The sequence below is a fragment of the Erythranthe guttata genome, chromosome 7 (assembly GCF_056151865.1).
Source record: "Erythranthe guttata isolate IM_541 chromosome 7, IM_541, whole genome shotgun sequence".
Taxonomy (NCBI): domain Eukaryota; kingdom Viridiplantae; phylum Streptophyta; class Magnoliopsida; order Lamiales; family Phrymaceae; genus Erythranthe; species Erythranthe guttata.
Genome location: NC_142539.1, coordinates 13,517,079 through 13,540,110, shown reverse-complemented (window position 1 = coordinate 13,540,110; position 23,032 = coordinate 13,517,079). Strand labels below are relative to the sequence as shown.

Here is a 23,032-nt window from a genome sequence, read left to right as displayed (position 1 = left end):
ACCCGCCAAACCCGTATCCATTGCCATTCCTAGATAATATTGAAACCTTTTTTATTTCCGCTTCGATCACATAAGCTGCATAAGGTTTCTTCGAACCTTATTCTCTAATGTGGTTTTTGGATTAAAGAGACTAATGAATAAGATAGTGAAAATGGCATGTTCATATAACAAATTATTATAGGCAATATTTTTTAATTTAAATAAAAATAAATAAATTATTTTATAGTGCGGAAATTGTGCAGATTTAATCGAAGAACTCATGAAAAGTAGTTCATCATCTATACAATACTTTGAACTTACGAATCCAATTATTGTTATGCACGCGCGGTAATTAACTTATTCCATAGCATCCTTTTCAGGCCGTTTCGTAATATCTAGTAGTGGCTCTGTACAGCTGGACTATATGCGGGTAGGCTTCCAACCAGACGATGTGCTCGCTTTATGGTACTGGGGTTGTGCTGTTCATGTCATGATCATATAAGGTTTTATTCGACATATTTTACTTCAGAATGTCTTATCGAACGTACAATTAGTGGACTGTGAGTGCATTACATGCTCGTGTGCTAAAATAACTCCTTCAGCACACTCCTTCAGCACACTCCTTAATTCTATTTTTGATCGATCTAGCCCCAAGCTCCATTTATTCCTACAATTTTGTCCAAAAAAAAAAAACATTAGATCTCTATAAAATCGATGAACGTGGAGCTCGAATCATTGTTAACTTCAATCACTAGGCCAAAACAGCTCACTGGCGACGTTTTTTTTGGCGACGATTTAGATATCGTCGCAACCTTGCGACGAATTATATTAAAAAACGTCGCCAATTGTCGAAAAACAAGATTTCGGTGGAAATCTCGCGACGAAAATATTAATCGTCGCCAATTGGCGACTATATTTCACAAAACGTCGCAAATGTCCTCTCTTAGCGACGTATTTATATAAACGACGCACGAATTTTTTTTTTTGCAATTTATTTTTTTACATTCGCGACGAATATGACGTATACGTCGCTAGTGCAATTGTCAAAAAAAAATATTTTATTGGATTTGCGACGAATTCGGAAAAACGTAGCGTACCAAAGTGGAATTATTAAATAATGTTTATTCGTCGCGACGAAAGTGTACTAAACGTCGCTAGAAAAAAATTTGTTTAAAAAATTATAATTATTATTTGCGACTATAGTGTATTAATCGTCGCCAAAATAATTATTGGAAAAAAAATTGTTTTTATCTAGCGACGATTCCTTAGGAAACGTCGCTAGTCTATTTTTTAATTTTGTTGTGTGCGACGAAAGAGGTAAAAATCGTCGCTAAGAGATTCGTTAAAGTTGAGTTCGCTACGATTTGTTATAAATCGTCGCAAAGATTTTAATTAGAGTACAGACCCTAATTCGATTTCCCCAAATTTCTCTAACTAGTTTCTTTCTCTCTTTCACTCTCTCCGTCGGCGCCTCCCCCTCCGTCTGCCATCTGCCGGTGCCACTCCCTCCGCCGGCGCCTTCCTCTCCGCCGGCGCCTCCACCTCCGCGTCCGCCGCCGCCGTCGGCCCCCCCTTCGTCTTGCTCGTCCGCCGTCCGCCGCAACTCTCTGCCCAACTCTCCGCCCAACATCCGGCGAGCTCTATACGGCGGCGCCGCCACCTCCCTTCAATTGTATATTTTTTATATTTTATTTAGGAAACTTGGAAACTTGAGGCTACAAAAAAATGGTTCAATGAGACTGCTAACGGTCGTTGGAAAGATGGAAAAACTAAACGATTGAAGGCAGTCTTTGATAGAGCTTCAGACCTTGCCACGGCTAAGGCAAATTGTCCAAATAGGATTAGTGTTCAAACTTGGGAGAAACTATGTGATCAATTTCATTCTATTTCCACTCCTGGTGTTGATGGGAAGGTAAATTATATATATTTAATTTATGGAAAATGTTTAAATATATTAAAGAGTTTTAATTTTTTGTGTTATTGTTCATAGTCCAAATCAACCAAATGCAAGGACTCGCGAAAGAAAGTCTCGACAGACCACCATTGGGGTCGAACAAGTATCAATAGTTGGTCCCACAATCATGTAAGTAATTTGATCTATAAGTTTAATTTATTTAAGTTTAAAATAGATACTTACTTTATAATATTTTAGTATAGTTTAAAAAATTGGGCAAAAATCCTACGGTGTTTGATACGTATAAGAAAGCATATATGGGCATTGATGTACTGAGGGAAACCGGGCCAACTATTAGTGAGGAAGGAGATACAGAAGAACCGTATAATGGGATAGCAACTCCTGAACAACTTCGCATTTCGGTAAGTGTAATGCAATTTTATTCTTCAATTGGTTGTATGTTAATTATTTATGTTTATTGTTGTCGCATGTTTATCATATTTAATTATTTGATATGTTAAATTAGTACGTAGTTGAGATATGTGGATATGAATATTTGTTTTAAATAATGTTAAGTTGTTGTATACATGGATGGTTTTTTTGGGGATGTTCATTTATTAGTTGTTATGCTGTCGAAATTTTTGCTAAACAAGTGTACTTAATCATTTTCAGGCTGATTTGGAACGAGTGTACGATGAGACAATTCGTGATGGAAGTGACGAAAGCACGGCCAACTCAATTGCGATAGAAAAAGTGCTCGGAAAAAGCAAAGGGCTTGGAATTAAGATTGCAACCACCACAAAGAGTTCAAAGTCGAGATTTTCTTCAATTCCGCCGGAAGTGCAAATGGAAATGAATTCAATGAAAGAGCAAATGCAACTTAAAGATGAAAAAATGGAAAGATTGGAAGCGGAATTGAAAGAAACCCGAGAAATTGTGAACACCTTAGTCGGTCGTTTTGGACTACAAGCCTCGACATCGACTCCTTCCAATGATGGTGGAGTATAAAAAGGGATGAATTTTGTTTGGTTTTTGAATTAAAGTTTGAAACACTACATTATATGCTTTTAAGTTTTTATGTATTTTTTTAATTTATGTTTTGTGCTACCTTGACACGATCTTAATCCGTATAAATGGTTTTAATATTTTCGATATAAGTGTATTTTTTTTTGTACAACTGCAAAATACAGGTTCAATTTCTTAATTGGAAAAAATAAATAAACCAGAAATTATATTAAAAAAAAAAAAAACCTAGCGACGAATAAATAAAACAAATCGTCGCAAATAAATCGTGGGGCTTGCGACGAAAACTGTTATCAGTCGCAAACTTTTTCGCAAACGTAGCGACGAAACCGTCACAAAACGTCGCTTAATATAGCGACGAAAAACCTAATTCGTCGCAAAGTGTTGCGACTTATTATTTGTTCGTCGCAACTGGTAAGCGACGAAAGTATAGGATCCGTCGCGAATATTAAAAAAAACATTTTTTTCCAGAAAATACAAATGTTGCGACGATTTATGACATTCGTCGCCAAACGTTGCGTCGAAAATGTCTTTTCGTCGCAGACCTTGCGACGGGTCGTTTGGCGATGTTTTTTGTAGGATTTGGCGACGCAAAAAATTCGTCGCAAACCGTAAAAAATCGTCGCCAAATGCACATTTTCGTCGCCAAATTTCGTCGCCAGTCCACCATTTTGGCCTAGTGAATAAAACTCGTTAGATTGAATTTCATTAGTTTTGCTTGACTTCATTAACGGCTAAAATAAGAAGCTTTGTAGTATAAGATTTTCTTAGTAAAAACAATTATAACAGATTGTTTATAGCACGTTCACACTCGTAATTGGAGTAGTTTGAGATCTACACAATCGTTAAAACTGCCCCCATCATAGTCGATGAGTTATTAGCATTATTATGTCTCTAATATTTGGTCTGATTTCACTTTTAATTCGTCCCTGTTGTTTCAACGTAGAGAAATACACATTAAAATACCAATTTTCAAAAACATTTGGTCCCACTGAGTCCCATTGTAGCGCACGTGACCCCAAATACGTCTGAATAAGGGCAAAACAATAGAGAATTACAATTTTGGTCCCTAATGTTTGGCCCAATAATGTCAGTTATTCCAAGGTGGACAAAATACACCGATTTTCGGCACTCACCACACCCTGTAATGTCGAATTTCCGAAAAAATGTCCATGTTAAAAACATTAGCGAAGACCCCCCTATAAAAGTTCCTAACTAGCCAAACACTAATTGGAACATAATAACATAGAGTTCAACAATGAATGTAAACACAAGGTTGTTGAATACTATTAATAATACATATAGAATGTCTATATTTTAATGCATTGAAATTTCAAAATAACTAAAAATATGAAAGTCAATATACAAAAATACTTGGTAACATAAGTATTCGATATAAATAGATGAAAACCGTAACGAAAACAAAATTGTTTAAAACAATTTTTTAATTAATTACGTTTGCAACAGCTTGGACATGGATTTCTATATTTAGAAGAAAACAATCATTGACTATGAATCCTTTGTTTGGATCATTAATAGTTGCAAGCTCAATGCATGCAGGCCATCCATAACCATTGATGACAGCTGAAAACCAATAACTAGTAGCTGCAAAAAAAGAAAAAAAAAGTTTAATTTTTCGGCCTCTTTAAAAACGAGTTTAAAACGTTGCAACGTAACTTACAATATCGCGTTGTTTGTTTATCATCAAACTGGCTTTTCACGCATACGTTAAAACATGCATGCACTCTTTCTAAACCAAGATAGCTCAGAAATATGCTAACATGGCTGCCGGTTCCCATTCCACTTCCTTTCGGATCAAGACTAATCTTCCTAAGTTTACATAAAAAAAAAAAATAATAATAATAATAATAATAATAATAATAATAATAATAAAATAAAATTAAATGAAAAAAATTAAGGAAAAAAAAGAGTAGAGTAGTAATGAAATATTTGATTTACATGCCGCACGTAGAATCTGCATGATCGAAAAATTGTTTCTTTATTTGTCGGAATCATAAACTTGTCAAATGAGACGAATACTGTTTTTATTATGAAAATTCTGATCCTAAGTGGAATCGTACGCCTACACCATATTCCGACTCTCCTCCCATGGCAAAATGATGTTTGTCTCGAGGAACAAGGCGGATACATAGAAGTATGAGTTATAATATAAGGTGGTATGTATCTGAATTTATCTTGTACATTTTCATAAGATATTCTTCAAGTAGTGTCTAAAAGTTACCTTTTTTGTCTATGCAATATTTTAGACTAAAAGAATGCATTTATTGATCGTCACTTTCTAGAAAACCGTCTCGTTATTTTTGTAGAAATTAGTACAATTCTTTGCTGTACCTCGTTTTATTATTTATAACTGTTAGCTGCCATAAGTAAAAATAACTAGTGTTGCTCGACTCATTTGATGAAATGAATGTTAACGAACTGGTTTTCGTTATGATCTATATATATTCGTACACAATAAACACGTATACCAAAACAAATCATTAGATGCATGCCCTAAAGAATTCTTATTATATAATTATCTTATATATAATAATGATTTTTTTTAATTGATTAATTACTTCCTATTGTAAAATGCATCGGTCACCAATAAATGCTGATTGTTGGATTTTAGCTATAAGATTTTTGATGCATGATGCCCAATTTTATGAATTTTCTGGATTCAAGCAATCGGATTTGTATGTTTCCAGTCAAGCAAAAGAAGGTCAAAAAGGAAAATGAAAAATAGTAATAAAGGAAAAATCATATGTAAATAGAAAGATAAATAAATGGTAGAATATCTGGAACTGCGAAGAATTTTATTACAACTTATACGAGAAGTAATCGTAAGGATGCTGCATGGGGTCTTGAAATAGAAGATGACAAATATTTATATAAACACCCGCGCAATTGTTTAGTATTTAGGGTTTTGGATTCGTAAAATATATGTATGTGTACAAATACATACGTACTATATGTATATGCGTATACATGCCTAATTTAGCCATCCAAAACACTGTTTCACATTATTCTTGAAGAATTTTGTCGAAATTAAATTGAAGCTTCAATTAGAGTTCGTCTGCTTTTTATCATGTAAAACATTTTAATTTTATATTATTTGCCAACTTTTATGTATTTGTTATTTTGTTTATAATTCAAATAATGTTTTAAATGCTGTAGCTAGTCATGGAAATAATTAAAAAACACACGAAATTATTTACGAAATCCATCTTTTCGGATTTCGTAATAACTATCTCTTGACTTTCCTCCCATTTCAGTCTAGATTTTGCAAAACCATTCCTCGATTCTATTCTCGTATTTGCTAAATCTATAATTAATTTCTTAATATGTTGTCAACCAAGACAAGAACTTTATCTATTTAACCTCGTTTTCATTTCGATTATTTCTCACTCTCTCAACATCTTCAAGCCCTTGCATCTACAATTTTCTTTTTTTCATTTTTTCCGGAATAATTTCTATAAAATTTAAAATGTCACATGTACGTGGGAGTAAAAAAAATCCATCAGTGGACGAGCGTCCCGTAATTTTGGCACTTGAATATACAAAATTCGATGCATCGAGCTCCGTTCGTCGACCTTCTATACCTCGACCAAGGATTCCTAAACACCCCTTCACTTCTTTTGCTGCTCAGTTGTTGCCTTTCATTGTTACTATAAAGACTGGAGAGGTTGCTTCCTTTATTATTTTTCTGTCTCCTTTTCGTTTTTTTTTTTTTTTTGTTTTTTTTTTTTTTTTAACAAAACTCTCTGCAAAAGTTGGTTGATTGCTCGCAAATGAATGTGACTAAGACGTAGTTCATGTTTATTACCGTTTTCTACTAAAGTATAAAAATGATTGGCTTTTATTGAAAATAATAGAATTCGCTTTGTGTTTATATCTGTCTCGTTATGTCCCAATTCTTGTGCTTATTGGTTTCATTTGTCCACATATTCTGATTTTTTATTTTTTTTTTCGATTTTCATTTTTGATTTTTGATTTTTGATTTTTGATTTTTGATTTTTGATTTTTGATTTTTTTATTTATGTATACAAGGTAGGGTACTTTTGCTTCTATGTGTTGATTTAATTATCTGTATTGTGAAACCCCCTTGATTTATTTGAATTCAAACTTGGATGTGTTACCTAGCTTTTTATACTAAGTGAATAAAAAGTTAAACCTTGGAGTCCTTTTGTATATGACCTATCTTATCATAATTAAATCGACGAGGCATCACAAATTAGGGCACAAAACCAATAAAAGGTAACACTCATATACAAATACGTGACAGATCGCAAGTTGGAATATAATTTGTTTTTCTAGAATGCAATAAAAATTCGAAGTTAAGTTCCTCCCCTAAAGGATCCTTTTGGCCTCTCAATTAGGAATTATAGATAAAATGATAAATAATGATTTTATCTTCTTTGAAAACACTACTTCTAGAAGAGTCTAAGTAGATCGTAAACCGGTCGAATAAGCTCTGATAAATGCAGGGGTTCGGAGTAGAATTAACCGAAATATAATGTTCGGACTAGAATTAATGCTTTTAATAAAAAATAAGTTGGCGAGATAATAAATACAAGTTCACGTAATCACGTCCGATCAAAATTTAAAACGACATTCTTCGTATATTTTATTTTTATTTTTATTGAGTTTATAAATCTCTATATTCCGCCACAATCTGATATTTTGATCGGATCTTAAAATTATGATAATTTCCTAAACGTGCAACTTTAGTGCAATTTACACGATAGCTTATTTTATTTTATTTTTTGAATTTTATTTTATATAACTTTTTTTTGTGGTTTTAGGACATTGGGAGAAGGATACGAGATTCGTTCGAAGAGCGTAACGGTGGAGGTTTGTCAGTGGAAGGATGTATATATACTGTATCAGGCGATATATCGAACCCTAGAATACAGATAAATGGCTCCTCACCAACTGTATTTGAGGTAATTCATTCTTTCCTACCATATCTCTGTACATAGTAGAGTCGATCGTACGTATTCGTTTCTTCCTGTAATAGTTTTCCCGCTACATAATGTACGAAATAATATAGCAGAATATGATTAACTTTAGCTATTTAGCTTGATTCAATAAACAATGCAGTGTATTAGATTTTGTCATTTAGTGGGGTTGTGCAGATTTTAGTAACTTCTCTGTGCAAATAATTTTTAACCAATTTATCATTTCTAAAAAAACAATTAAATTATGTACCTTTTTTTTTTTTTTTTTTTTTTATCATCGAAGAAGGCATGAAAAATATGTTATCATCTGTATAATACATCAACTTACGAAGAACAATTTATCGTTATACTTGCAGGGTAATTTTTCCATAGCGACCCTCACAGGCCGTTTCGTAATAACTAGTAACGGACCTGTACAGCTGGACTATTTGAATGTAGGCTTTCAACCACAGGATGTGCTTGTCTGTGGTACTACGATTGGACCTTTGATAGCTGGTTGTGCTGTTCAGGTTAGCTTTTTCTCGTACAATAGTTCTTCGCGATGTTCTTAATTAAGATAAAATCAAACGATTCGTCCTCCATTAGAATAACGAATTTTCACTATGTATTTATTTTATTTTGCATTTCTTTTTGTCCGAATAATCGTCATTTAGTGGGGAAATTGTGCAGATTTAGCAACAATTCTGTGCAATTAATATTTGTGCATTTTATGTGAGACCAAATAATCGTACAATAGTTGTTATTTATGTTCGAACCGTATTTTTATTCAATTTTTCTTGCTAGTTTTAGCCATATTTGATCACTAATTATGTTACAGTATATTTTCTATTAATTGAGAAAATAGAAGAAAAAAAAGAATGCATTATCCAACATTTAAATGTCTTTCCAAAAGATTTTTTTTTGTTTTCTCTCATTTTTCTTTGAAATATATTTAATTCAGTTGCAGGTATAACTCAATGAGAATTCGATGCGTTGATTTTGTTTTTGCGTAGCCTTAACCCAACTAGTGTTCATTTAAATGCAGGTCACTCTCGGTTATGCCAGGTTGGATAACAGAGAAACGAGCACCGCTCCTCTTCAGTCACCACAGCGCACCTCTGAGGGCGTTGCAGTAAACGAAAATGCCCTTGTAATAATTTGAATTGATTTGAAATGTAATCGAGGGTTTTAGATTGGTTGGCTATCTACATTCGGGATGCAGACTATATTCGTCAGGATGACTATTCGACATATTTTACTCCGACACATTCGGGATGCAGACTATATTCGTCAGGATGACTATTCGACATATTTTACTCCGACATTTATCCGTTTTATAGAACAATTAGTAGATTGTGACAGCATTACATGATTTCGATTTCGGGACTTGTAACTTTGAATATTAATTTTCTGATTATATCGAGTGTAAATTTATGCCAGTATTGGTGCATGTTTCTTCAAATCTTATTCTCTAATGTGATCTTTGGATGAATGAGACTAATGAATAAAAATGTGAAAATGACATGTTCATATAACAAATTATTTTAGGCAATATTTTTTTAATTTAAATAAAAATAAATAAATTATTTTATCCTGTACTTTTATTATTATTTTCTTCAATCGGATCATAATTTAAAATTTTCCAAAATTCAATAAATGTTGCTGTCTATTAGATGGTGTCATTAATTTCATTAGTTTTGCTTCACTTCATTAACGTACGGCTAAAATAAGAAGCTTAGTAGTATAAGATTTTCTTAGTAAAAACAATTATAACAGATTTACACTCGTAATTGGAGTAGTTTGAAATCGACACAACCGTTTAAACTGCCTCATCACAGTTGATGAGTTTAGGGTTGTGTGTTGGTTTGGTTGGTTAAAAACCAGACATAAAACCAACCCAACCCAACCCATCCAATCAACTTTGGTAAATATTGAAATCGTTATCGACCCAATTTACATAGATTTACAGTTTAAAACCACATGGTGTATTTCACCGGGTGTAAGATCTCTTCCAGCTAACATTTATTTCTCAGCATTGCCAACTACCAAAAGCGTTAAGCGATTTATTACAAACAAACCAGTGCAACTCCCCCTTTTCTTCAAAAACGGCGCAGCTTCAATACAAAATTAAACCTAAATTCCCAAATCAAACAGCCCTAATTCATCACAGGATTCATATCTCAAACTCAATGCAAACCATTTAGAAAATAAAATGTAATGAATTCGCCTCCCAATTCCGAAAGTTACGTGGGCCTTCATTCCATTATCGGCCTGAGGTACGATTTTCTACTCTCCTCATTCTTTTTCTCTCTCTACACCATTCAAATCAAAGCACTGCCCACTGGTTCGAGGGGTGCGGCGAGGCGGATTATAAATTCAATTCTTTGTTGATTTCTTTCTGTGTTTTCTTTTTTCCTAGTTTCATGCACGTTATACATATGAAAAAAATAATTTTTATTTGCAATGTAGAAATACTAGATAATCCGAGAGGGTTTTGAGTTGTGATTTTTATTTATTTTTCCTTTATTCAATGTTAATTATCTCTGGTTTATAGTTTTCTGCTGCAAATGCAAATGCAAATGCAAATGCAAATGAAATGATTAGGCTATAGTCTTTATTTTAATTTGCAGTGTGATACTTAGTGCGTACATTTCGTTAATTAATTCATCGTAGGTAAAATCATAGCTTAATTTATACTCCATAAATTACTTTTGCAAGATTGATTTATTTATTTTTTTCCGATTTTTCTCAATGCAACGGGAATGTTTAAGACAATTTATTCCGGATTCGTACCTGATTTCAGATCACGAAATTTTGCATGAGCGACGTTGTTAACTGCAACAAAAGTCTGCGTTCGGTGAATTTAGTCATTCCCATTAGTTTCAGTGGACTAATTGGGAATATTAATCTTCCATATTTAGCTGAGAGGACTTTAATCAAAAGACTTCCTATAAACAAGGGAAAATTATTTTGTAACGTAAACTGAATAAACATGTCTTTATCAAGTTCTAGCTACATTCTCGAGTAAGTGCCTTTTTCATCAACCCCAATTAACGTAAAAAATAAAATAAAACGACTGATCTTTAAAGATGCTATGGTTGACAGCTAGATTAATTTAAAAAAAAAAAAGAAGAATTTGTGCCAATGAACACCTCATTATACAATCGATCGTATATTAATATGGCCACCTCATTATTTTGGGTAATATCTATGTGCAGATCTTTTATAAGATCTATGCTGAATTAAGTCGCCTTATATTTCAGATATGCTGATTTGTGTGCCGATTGAATGATGATATAAAAGTCCGTTCATTGTTTGAACGAGCACTAATTAAGTTCCCTTCCACCCGATGAATCCGTTGGCGTACATAAGTCTTCTATTTATTCACTCTGTTTTTGCTTTAGTTGCAAACGTTCTGCAGTTTACTTTTACTTGCATGTAGCTTTATTTTGTATATTTTGAAAACTTAAATAGTTGAATAGCTATGTGTTTATAATCATATTACTATATTTTATCCATGCTACATGTTTTCCGAATTATATACTTTCCGAAAAGAGGTGAAGTAGACTCTTACGTAACATAATTTTCGGCACGCGGTGGCTAAATTTCGCTTTTAATTTCTCCCTTTTTCTTTTTATAATTATATATTGTTTCTAACCCGCTCTCTGTATAATTATCAAACGTAAATGATTACCTTTTAGTGGTTATCGTATAACTGTAAAGGTACTTACCTACTTTCACTTATTTTTAAATATGGTAGATTTTGTTGACACAATAGATAATTTTGTATACCATTAAAACTTTATTTTCCTTTTCTTTATCTATCTAATTTTTTTTTTTTTTTTTTACTTTGGAATGTTTGATTTACATGCAGGACGTATAATTAATCTGCACGATCGAAAAATTGTTTCTTCATTTGTCAGAGTCGTAAACAATTTCACTTTTTATATCTAAGTAAATCTCAATTAAATATTTATTCACGGATCGTTGAACTTGTCAAATGAGATGAATACTGTTTTTATTACGACAGTTATGATCCCGAGTGGAGTCGTACGTCTACACCATAGTCCGATTCTCCGCCCATGGCAAAGTGCTGCTTGGCTCGAAGAATAAGGCGGATACATAGAAGTATGAGTTATAATATCCGATGGTACGTATCTGAATTTATTTTGTACATTTTCATTGTACTGTCTATTAGGTAACTTTTTAGACTAAAAGAATGCGTTTATTCATCATCACTTTCCAGATGCCAAATAGAAAATCGTCTGTCTATTCTTGTTGTATGTTTTACCAACTCTATTTTAATACTTGCACCTTGGTTTGTTATTTATAACTGTTAGCTGCTGTAAGTTAAAATAACTAGTGCTTCTCGACCCCGTTTGTTCACGGATTTGAATTTTAATTCTCATAGAGTATGTCTTTAATGTTGAGTTTTATAAATTTTTATTTTAGTTTGTCAATTTCCAGGGCTTATTTGACAAAAAACTTTGGGCCATTCGATGAACTGAATGTTAACGACTGGTTTTCGTTATGATCTATATTCTTACACAATAAACACGTATACCAAAGCAAATCATTAGATGCATCGGTCACTAATAAATGATTATTATAATTATCATATATAATAATGATTTTTTTAATTGATTAATTACTTCCTATTGTCAAATGCATCGGTCACTAATAAATGCTGATAATAATGATTCTAATGAGGAATATGATTGTGGATTTTAGGTATAAGATTTTTGGTATATGATGCCCAAATTTATGAATTTTCTGGATTCAAGCAGTCCGATTTCAAGTCTGATGTATGCTTCCAATGAAGCAAAAGAAGGTCAAGGTCAAAAAGGAAAATAAAAATGGTAACGAAGGCAAACCAATATATGTAAAAAGAAGTTTATTAGAGACTAAATAAATGGAGCTGTGAAGAATTTTATTATAACTTATATGAGAAGTAACGATGCTGCATGGGATCATGAAATACAAGATGCCAAATATGTATATAAACATGCGCGTAATTGTTTAGTATTTAGGGTTTACGGTTTTGGATTCGTAAAATATATGTATGTACGTGTACAACTATATACGTACTATATGTATATGCGTATACATGCCTAATTTAGCCATCCAAAACTCCGTTTCACATTATTCTTGAAGATTTTTCTCGAAATTAAATTTAAGCTTCAATTAGAGTTCGTCTGCTTTTCATCATGCAAAACATTTAATTTTATATTATTTGCCAACTTTTATGTATTTGTTATTTTGTTTATAATTCAAATAATGTTTTAAATGCTGTAGCTAGTCATGGAAATAATTCAAAAACACACGAAATTATTTACGAAATCCATCTTTTCAGATTTCGTAATAACTATCTCTTGACTTTCCTCCCATTTCAGTCTAGATTTTGCAAAACCATTCCTCGATTCTATTCTCGTATTTGCTAAATCTGTAATTAATTTCTCAATATGTTGTCAACCAAGACAAGAACTTTATCTATTTAACCTCGTTTTCATTTCGATTATTTCTCACTCTTTCAACCTCTTCAAGCCCTTCCGAAATATTTTCTAAAATTATTTTGCATCTACAGTTTTTCTTCTTCGTTTTTTCTGAAATATTTTCTATAAATTTTAAAATGTCACATGTACGTGGGAGTAAAAAAAATCCATCAGTGGACGAGCGTCCCGTAATTTTGGCACTTGAATATACAAAATTCGATGCATCAAGCTCCGTTCGTCGACCTTCTATACCTCGACCAAGGATTCCTAAACACCCCTTCACTTCTCTTGCTGCTCAGTTGTCGCCTTTCATTGTTACTATAAAGACTGGAGAGGTTGCTTCCTTTCTTAATTTTCTGTCTCCTTTTCGTTCTTTTTCTTTTTTTTTTTTTTGTGTGTTTTTTTTTCTGATTTTCTTTTTCTATTTTTGATTTTTTTTTTATTTAATTTTTTTTTTTGATTTTTGATTTTTGTATTTTTGTAGGGTACTTTTGCTTCTCTATGTTGATTTGATTATCTGCATTGTTAGACCTTTTGATTTTATTTGAATTCAAACTTGGATATTTTACCTAGCTTTTATAGTAAGTGAATAAATAGGAGTCCTTTTGGATACGGCTGCATTTATTTGACTCTACGATGTTTTGTCTGAAGAGATCTATCTTATCATAATTAAATCGATGAGTCGTCACAAATTAGGGCACAAAACCAATAAAAGTTAACACTCGTATACAAATACGTGACATATCGGAAGTTGGAATTTAGTTTTCTAAGATGAAAATTTAATGCGAAACAAATGGATTACCCCACGTGGTATAATTTATCTCTATAGGGTTGAGTTCGATGTCAATATTCGAAGCGAACTTGACACGATTTTAGAAGTTCGACTTGAATAAGATCCGCTTTAGTTTCTATCAATAGTTCATAATTATTGTCTCCTCGAGTTTTGGTAAATCATTCAAAAACAAATTGATTATGTGAAATTATATGTTAATGTGGCGTTACATACATATGTCCGTTTTCGTACAACCTTAAATTTCAGGGTCTTAACTTCACAGAGGATTTATAATGTACTAAGTTATAATTGAACTCCGAGAGAAATCGAACACCACTATGATATCTCATATTTTTATTTTTTTTCTGCTTATAGGACATTGGAAAACGGATACGAGATTCCTTTCAAGAGCGTATCCACCCAAGCTGTGGCGCTTTGTCGGTGGACGGATGTATATATACTGTATCAGGAGACATATCGAACCCGAGAGTCGATATACAAGGCTTAGCTACTTATTTTGAGGTAAACATATTGAGTCGAGTGTTTATTTCATTACTTATTAGACGAAATAGTATAGCAGAATTTGACTCGAATCGAACTAATATGATTAAATTTTGTCATTTAGTGGGGAATTAGTGCAGATTTAGTAACTTCTCCGTGCAAATAATATTTGTGCATTCGTAAAAGAATAATTAAATTATAAAGTTTTTTGTTTTACATCAACTTACGAAGAACAATTTATTGTTATACTTGCAGGGTAATTTTTCCATAGCGACCCTCCAAGGCCGTTTCGTAATATCTACAAACGGACGTGTACAGCTGGACTATTTGAAGGTCGGCTTTCAACCAGACGATGTGCTCGTCTGCGGTACTGCGATTGGACCTCTGATAGCCGGTTGTGCTGTTCAGGTTAGCTTTTTCTCTTACAATAGTTTTTCGTGATATTCTTAATTAAGATAAAATAAAACGATTAGTCCTCCATTAGAATAACGAAATTTCACTATGTTCTTGTACAACATTTTATTTTATTTTTCATTTCTTTTTGTCCAAATAATCCAAATAATCGTCATTTAGTGGGGGTTATTGTGCAGATTTAGCAGCAACTCTGTGCAATTAATATCGTACAATAGTTGTTATTTATGTTCGAACCGTATTTTTATTCTATTTTCATGTTGTTTTAGCCATATTTGATCACTAATTATGTTACAGTATATTTTCTATTAATTGAGAAAATAGAAAAAAAGAAAAAGAAAAAGGATGCATTATCCAACATTTGAATGTCATTTCAAAAGATTTTTTTTTTTTCATTTTTCTTTGAAATATATTTAATTCAATTGCAGGTATAACTCGCATTGATTTTTTTTTTTTGCGTAGCCGTAACCCAACTAATGTTCATTTTAATGCAGGTCACTCTCGGTTACGCCAGGTTGGATAACGGAGAAACGAGCACCGCTGAGGGCTTTGCCGTAAACGAAGGTGCCCTTGTAACGAATTAATTCGAAATGTTATCGAGGGTTTTAGATTGGTTGGCTATCTACATTCGGGATGCAGACTATATTCGTCTGGATGACTATTCGACATATTTTACTTTGACATTTACCCGTTTTATAGAACAATTAGTAGATTTGGACAGCATTACATGATTTCGATTTCGGGACTCGTAACTTTGAATATTAATTTTTTGATAATATCGAAACCTTTTTTTTTCCGCTTCACATAAGCTGCATAAATGTAAATTGACGTCGACATTTATCAGTTTTTATCGAACAATTAGTGGATTGTGAGTGCACTACATGATTTGACGGGAAACGATCGTGTGGAGCAGCACATGAGCATGCTAAAATAACTCCTTCAGCACACTCCTTAATTCTATTTTTGATCGATCTAGCCCCAAGTTCCATTTATTCCTACAATTTTGTCCAAAATAATAAAACCTCTACAAAATCGATGAACGTGGAGCTCGAATCGTGGTTAACTTCAATAAAACTCGTTAGATTGAATTTCACTAGTTTTGCTTGACTTCATTAACCGCTAAAATAAGAAGCTTAGTAGTATAAGATTTTCTTAGTAAAAACAATTATAACAGATTATTTATAGCACGTTTACACTCGTAATTGGAGTAGTTTGAAATCGACACAACCGTTAAAACCGCCCCATCATATATAGTAGATGAGTTATTAGCATTATTATTTAAAATAGGGAGAATTAGACTTTTGGTCTCTAATATTTGGTCTGATTTCACTTTTCGTCCCTGGTCCACTCAGTTCCACTGTAGCACACGTGACCCCAAATACGTCTAAATAAAGGCAAAATGATAGAGAATTACAATTTTGGTCCCTAATGTTTCGCCCAATGTCACTTTTAGTCCCTGTTATTTCAAGGTGGACAAAATACATCGGTTTTGGACAAAATAGTATAGGGGTGAAATGTGGAATTTGTAGTTAACCCCAGGGATTTATTAGAAATAAGTGCCGCTCCCCACTTTTCTTCAAAAACGACGCAGCTTCAATACAAAATTAAACCTAAATTCCCAAATCAAACAGCCCTAATTCATCAAAAGATTCAAATCTCAAACTCAATGCAAACCATTATTTAGAAAATTATGTAATGAATTCCCAAAGTTACGAATTTCTACTCTCTACCATGCAAATCAAAGCACTGCCCACTGGTTCGAGGGCAGATTATAAATTCAATTATTTGTTGATTTTTTTCTGTGTTTTCTTTTTCCCAGTTTCGTATACATAGGAAAATTTAATTCTTAAATGCAATGTAGAAATACTAGATACTACGAGCTGGTTTTGAGTTGCGATTTTAAGAGTCATTACAGAAAATATAATTTATTTTTTTCCCTTTATTCAATGTTGATATCGAGGGTGCATTTTGCCAATCAAATGCTAATTGGAGGGTGCAATGTGCCAAATGTGTATATTTGAAGGGTGCAATGTGCCAATTAATCCATTAGGCTATAGTCTTTAATTTGTAATGTGAGGTATATAGTATATTCTGTGTACTTAGTGCGTACTTTTCGTTCATGAATTCAGTGTAGATAAAATCATTGCTTAATTTATACTCAAGATTTAATTACTTTTGCAAGATTTAATTTTTCTTTTTGATTCTCAATGTAATAGGGATGTTTAAGACAATTTATTCCGCATTTGTACCTGATTTCAGATCCCTGAATTTTGCATGAGCAACGTTGTTAACTGCAATAGAATCTGCATTCGGTGAATTTGGTCAATCCCGTTAGTTTAAGTGGTCGATCTTCCAAATTTAGCTGAGAGGACTTTAATCAAAGGACTTCCTATAAACGAGGGAAAATTATTTTGTAAGGTAAACATATCTTTATCACGTTCTAGCTACATTCTCGAGTAAATGCCTTTTTCATCAACCCCAATTACCTCACCGTAAAAAATAAAAATAAAACGACTGTGCTTTAAAGATGCTACGGTACGGTTGACAATTCATATTAAAAATAAAAATAAAACAATAGTTTCCATTTCATTTGGAAAGATTGTGCTTCGAAGATGCTGTGGTTGACGGCTAGATTAATTTATTAAAAAAAAAAGAATTTGTGCCAATGAACACCTCATTATACAATCGATGGTATATTAATACCTCATTATTTGGGGTAATATCTATGTGCAGACCTTATATAAAATCTATGCTCAATTAAGTCACCTTATATTTCAGATATGCTGATTTCTTGTGCCGATTGGATGATGATATAAAATTCCGTGCTTTGTTTGAATCCGTTGGCGTACATCAGTCTTCTATTTATTCACTCTGTTTTTGCTTTAGTTGCAAACGTTCTGCAATCTGCAGTTTACATACATTGAATTTTCGATTTAGATACTTAGCATGTCATTTGATTTTCCATTGTCGCAAAACATAACTTCCGAAGGAAAGTGATAATTGGTTAACTATGTTAGCATAGGGGCCGTTGATATGAACGAGTGTGAAACAGAAACATGGTTAATTTTATAAAATTTTACGGCATGTAGCTTTATTTTGATATATTTTGAAAACAAACTTATGTATTTTATCCATGCTACCGAAAAGATGTGAAGTAGAGACTCTTACGTAACATAATTTTGAGCACGCTGTGGCTCAGTTTCGCTTTTAATTTCTCCCCTTTTTCTTTTTATACTATATTGTTTCTAACCCGCTCTGTATAATATATTAGAATATAAAATGTAAATGATTACTTTGGAATCTTTGATTTACATGCAGCACGTATAATCTGCACGATCGAAAAATTGTTTCTTCATTTGTCAGAGTCGTAAACAATTTCACTTTTTATATATAAATAAATCTCAATTAAATATTTATTTACGGATCGTTGAACTTGTCAAATAAGATTAATACTGTTTTTATTACGACAGTTATGATCCCGAGTGGAGTCGTACGTCTACACCATAGTCCGATTCTCCGCCCATGGCAAAGTGCTGCTTGGCTCGAAGAATAAAGCGGATACATAGAAGTATGAGTTATAATATATGATGGTACGTATCTGAATTTATTTTGTAACTTTTCATCGTATCTAATAGTTTATTCATCGTCACTTTCCAGATTCCAAATAGAAAATCGTCTCTTTATTTTTGTGGGAATTAGTACAATTATTGTTGTATGTTTTACCAACTCTATTTTAATACTTGCACCTCATTTTATTATTTATAACTGTTAGCTGCTGTAAGTTAAAATAACTAGTGCTTCTCGACCCCGTTTGTAAGTTGTAATGTTTAAGAGATCACGGATTTGAATTTTAATTCTCATAGAGTATGTCTTTAATGTTGAGTTTTATAAATTTTAATTTTAGTTTGTCAATTTTCAGGGCTTAGTTGATAAAAACTTTGGGCCACTCGATGAACTGAATGTTAACGACTGACTTTCGTTATGATCTATATTAGTACACAATAAACATGTATACCAAAAGAAATCATTAGATGCATGCTCTGAAGAATTCTTATTATAATTATCATATATAATGCTGATAATAATGATTCTAATGAGGAATATGATTGTTGGATTTTAGGTATTAATATTTTTGATATATGATGCCCAAATTTATGAATTTTCTGGATTCAAGCAGTCCGATTTCAAATATGATGTATGTTTCCAGTGAAGGAAAAGAAGGTCAAGGTCAAAAAGGAAAATAAAAATGGTAACGAAGGAAAAATAATATGTAAAAAGAAGTTATTAGTGATTACATAAATGGTAGAATTGTGAAGAATTTTATTATAACTTATAGGAGAAGTACTCAGTGACGATGCTGCATGGGGTCTTGAAATAGAAGATCACAAATATGTATATAAACACGCACGTAATCGTTTTGTATTTAGGGTTTAGCGTTTAGGGTTTTGGATTCATAAAATATATGTATGTACGTGTACATGCCTAATTTAGCCATCCAAAACTCCGTTTCCACATTATTCTCGAACAAGTTTGTCGAAATTAAATTGAAGCTTCAATTAGTGTTCGTCTGCTTTTCATCATGTAAAACATTTAATTTTATATTATTTGCCAACTTTTATGTATTTGCTATTTTGTTTATAATTCAAATAATGTTTTAAATGCTGTAGCTAGTCATGGAAATAATTCAAAAACACACGAAATTATTTACGAAATCCATCTTTTCAGATTTCGTAATAACTATCTCTTGACTTTCCTCCCATTTCAGTCTAGATTTTGCAAAACCATTCCTCGATTCTATTCTCGTATTTGCTAAATCAGTAATTAATTTCTTAATATGTTGTCAACCAAGACAAGAACTTTATCTATTTAACCTCGTTTTCATTTCAATTATTTCTCACTCTCTCAACATCTTCAAGCCCTTCCTTGCATCTACAATTTTTTTTTTATTTTTTCCGAAATATTTTCTATAAAATTTAAAATGTCACATGTACGTGGGAGTAAAAAAAATCCATCAGCGGAGGAGCGTCCCGTAATTTTGGCACTTGAATATACAAAATTCGATGCATCGAGCTCCGTTCGTCGACCTTCTATACCTCGACCGAGGATTCCTAAACACCCCTTCACTTCTCTTGCTGCTCAGTTGTCCCCTTTCATTGTTACTATAAAGACTGGAGAAGTTGATTCCTTTATTAATTTTCTGTCTCCTTTTCGTTTATTTTTTTTATGTTTTCTCTGATTTTTTATTTTCTATTTTTGATTTTTGATTTTTTTTCTTGATTTATGATTTTTGATTTTTGTATACAAGGTAGGGTACTTTTGCTTCTATGTGTTGATTTGATTATCTGTATTATTGTGAAACCTTTTGATTTTATTTGAATTCAAACTTGAATATTTTATCTAACTTCTATAGTAAGTGAATAAATAGGAGTCCTTTTCGATACGGCTGCATTTATTTGACTCTTCGATATTTTGTCCGAATAGATCTATCTTATCATAATTAAATCGACGAGGCGTCACAAATTAGGGCACAAAACCAATAAAAGGTAACACTCGTATACAGATACGTGACAGATCGGAAGTTTGAATTTGTTTTTCTAGGATGCAAAAAAAATTCGAAGTTAAGTAGATCCTTTTGGCCACTCAATTAGGAATTATAGATAAAATGATAAATAATGATTTTATCTTCTTTGAAAAAAACTATTTTTAGAAGATCGTCAGGGGTTCGTTCCTAGCTAGATTGAGCTTGTCTAGATAAAGCATATTCAAGAGTTGAGCTTTATCCGAAATAAATTCATGTTGTTATGTAATTTAATGATGTACTAAGATAATTAGAAGTTAGAACTTAAGATTGTAAATCGATTTAGCAAACTAGTAATATAGTAAATATGGTTGCATGTTGACGTAATCACGTCCGATCAAAATTTAAAACGACATTCTTTAAACGTCTAGGATTTTGACGTCACGTCTTCATATATTTTTTATTTTTATTGAGTCAATAAATCTCTATATTCCGTCACAATCTGATATTTTGATCGGATATTAAAATTATGATAATTTCCTAAACGTGCAACGTTAGTGCAATTTATGATATTCCTAAGAAATCTTCTTTTGTGCAACGTACACGGTATCTTATTTTATTTTATTTTTTGAAAATATTTTTTTTTTGTGGTTTTAGGACATTGGGAAAAGGATACGAGATTCGTTCGAAGAGCGTAACCAGTTGAGCGGTGGAGGTTTGTCAGTGGAGGGATGTATATATACTGTATCAGGCGATATATCGAATCCTAGAATACATATAAACGGCTCCTCACCAACTGTATTTGAGGTAATTCATTCTTTCCTTACCATATCTCTGTACATAGTAGAGTCGATAGTACGTATTCGTTTCTTCCTGTAAGATATAGAAATCCGAAATAATATATAGCAGAATATGATTAACTTTAGCTATTTAGCTTGATTCAATAAACAATTCAGTGTATTAGATTTCGTCATTTAGTGGGGAATTCGTGCAGATTTAGTAACTTCTCTATGCAAATAATTTTCAAACATTTTATCATTTCTAAAAGAACAATTACATTATATAGTTTTTTTTGACAAATACATCAACTTAGGCAATTTATTGTTATACTTGCAGGGTATTTTTTCCATAGCGACCCTCACAGGCCGTTTCGTAATTTTTAATAACAGACCTGTACATCTATACTATTTGAAAGTCGGCTTTCAACCACACGATGTGCTCGTTTGCTGTACTACGATTGGGCCTCTGATAGCTGGTTGTGCTGTTCAGGTTAGGTTTTTTCTCGTACTATGTCTTGAGTTCTCTTGATTATGCTGTTATGTTGTTAATGATATCTCACGGAACATCATTATTTTATTTTATTGGGTAAATTACGGCCACCTCCCTGAGGTAAGCTCAAATTACGAACAACATTTTATTTTATTTATTAATTTGTTTTGCATATTGTCATTTAGTGGGGAAATTGTGCAGATTTAGCAACAACTCTGTGCAGTTAATAGTTGTTATTTATGTTCGAACCGTATTTTAATTCTATTTTTCTTGATGTTTTAGCCATATTTGATCACTAATTATGTTGCAGTATATTTTCTATTAATTGAGAAAATAGAAAAAAAAAATGCATTATCCAACATTAATTTGAATGTCTTTCCAAAAGATTTTACTTTTTTTTTTTTTTTTCATTTTTCTTTGAAATATATTTAATTCAATTGCAGGTATAACTTGCGTTGATTTGTTTGCGTATCCGTAACCCAACTAATGTTCATTTTAATACAGGTCACTCTCGGTTATGCCAGGCTGGATAACGGAAAAACGAGCACCGCTCCTCTTCAGTCACCACAGTGCACCTCTGAGGGCTTTGCCGTAAACGAAAATGCCCTTGTAATAATTTGAAATGTTATCGAGCGTTTTAGATTGGTTGGCTATCTACATTTGGGATGCAGACTATATTCGTCTGGATGACTATTCGATATATTTTACTTTGACATTTATCCGTTTTATATGTACATTGTGACAACATTACATGATTTCGATTTCGGGACTCGTAACTTTGAATATTCATTTTTTGATAATATCGAAACCCTTTTTTTTCCCCCTTCACATAAGCTGCATAAGTGTAAATTTATGTCGACATTTTTCAGTTTTATCGAACAATTAGTGGATTGTGAGTGCATTCATGAACGCTAGAACACTAGACTTCTACTCTAATTGTAAACACTAGATACCATCTCTTCTAATGAGGGCTGACAGATAACAATAAGTTATATAAGCGAAAATTGCACTCTTCGTCCTTCTGTTTTACCTTGATTTCATATTTGGTCCCCTTAGTTCACAAAAAGTCTACTGTTTCAACAATTCAACACTTCTGGTTATTTATCATTATTTACCATTAGTCCGTCAGCTACCCTCTTAATGCAAAACTATGGCATTGAACTTAATCGACAAAAAACTCTAGAAAAACACGTCCTTAAACATAGTCACTAAAATCTTTTTGGTCGTTTTTCG

At 32.5% G+C, this 23,032-nt stretch overlaps 2 protein-coding genes across 5 annotated transcripts; both read left to right on the top strand.

Moving 5' to 3' along the window:
* The first annotated feature begins 1,721 nt into the window (after positions 1-1,721).
* LOC105960464 (uncharacterized) lies at positions 1,722-2,897 on the top strand. The gene is made up of 4 exons (XM_088820984.1): positions 1,722-1,891; positions 1,970-2,062; positions 2,137-2,295; positions 2,546-2,897. Exons 3-4 carry the CDS (start codon positions 2,191-2,193, stop codon positions 2,879-2,881), a joined length of 441 nt encoding a protein of 146 aa, XP_088677110.1. The 5' UTR covers positions 1,722-1,891; positions 1,970-2,062; positions 2,137-2,190; the 3' UTR covers positions 2,882-2,897.
* Positions 2,898-9,842: 6,945 nt separating this feature from the next.
* Positions 9,843-15,805, top strand: LOC148769751 (AT-hook motif nuclear-localized protein 2-like). Of its 4 annotated transcripts, XM_088820988.1 has the most exons (7): positions 9,843-10,112; positions 11,100-11,763; positions 11,867-11,986; positions 12,568-13,663; positions 14,476-14,622; positions 14,857-15,009; positions 15,507-15,805. In XM_088820988.1, exons 4-7 carry the CDS (start codon positions 13,466-13,468, stop codon positions 15,594-15,596), a joined length of 588 nt encoding a protein of 195 aa, XP_088677114.1. In that variant the 5' UTR covers positions 9,843-10,112; positions 11,100-11,763; positions 11,867-11,986; positions 12,568-13,465; the 3' UTR covers positions 15,597-15,805. The 4 variants fall into 4 exon arrangements, with proteins under 4 accessions (XP_088677114.1, XP_088677111.1, XP_088677112.1 ...); XM_088820985.1 differs by lacking the exon at positions 11,100-11,763 and having other exon boundaries at positions 11,867-13,663; XM_088820986.1 differs by lacking the exon at positions 9,843-10,112 and having other exon boundaries at positions 11,663-11,760; positions 11,867-13,663.
* The last annotated feature ends 7,227 nt before the right edge of the window (positions 15,806-23,032 follow it).

What these genes read in the sequence shown, in the direction of transcription:
- LOC105960464 (XM_088820984.1), top strand. Translation starts at nt 2,191, where the DNA reads ATGGGCATTGATGTACTGAGGGAAACCGGGCCAACTATTAGTGAGGAA. An exon ending in CTGAACAACTTCGCATTTCG is followed by an intron (nt 2,296 to 2,545) that starts GTAAGTGTAATG and finishes AATCATTTTCAG; the next exon opens with GCTGATTTGGAACGAGTGTA.
- LOC148769751 (XM_088820985.1), top strand. Translation starts at nt 13,466, where the DNA reads ATGTCACATGTACGTGGGAGTAAAAAAAATCCATCAGTGGACGAGCGT. An exon ending in TTACTATAAAGACTGGAGAG is followed by an intron (nt 13,664 to 14,475) that starts GTTGCTTCCTTT and finishes TTCTGCTTATAG; the next exon opens with GACATTGGAAAACGGATACG. An exon ending in TAGCCGGTTGTGCTGTTCAG is followed by an intron (nt 15,010 to 15,506) that starts GTTAGCTTTTTC and finishes ATTTTAATGCAG; the next exon opens with GTCACTCTCGGTTACGCCAG.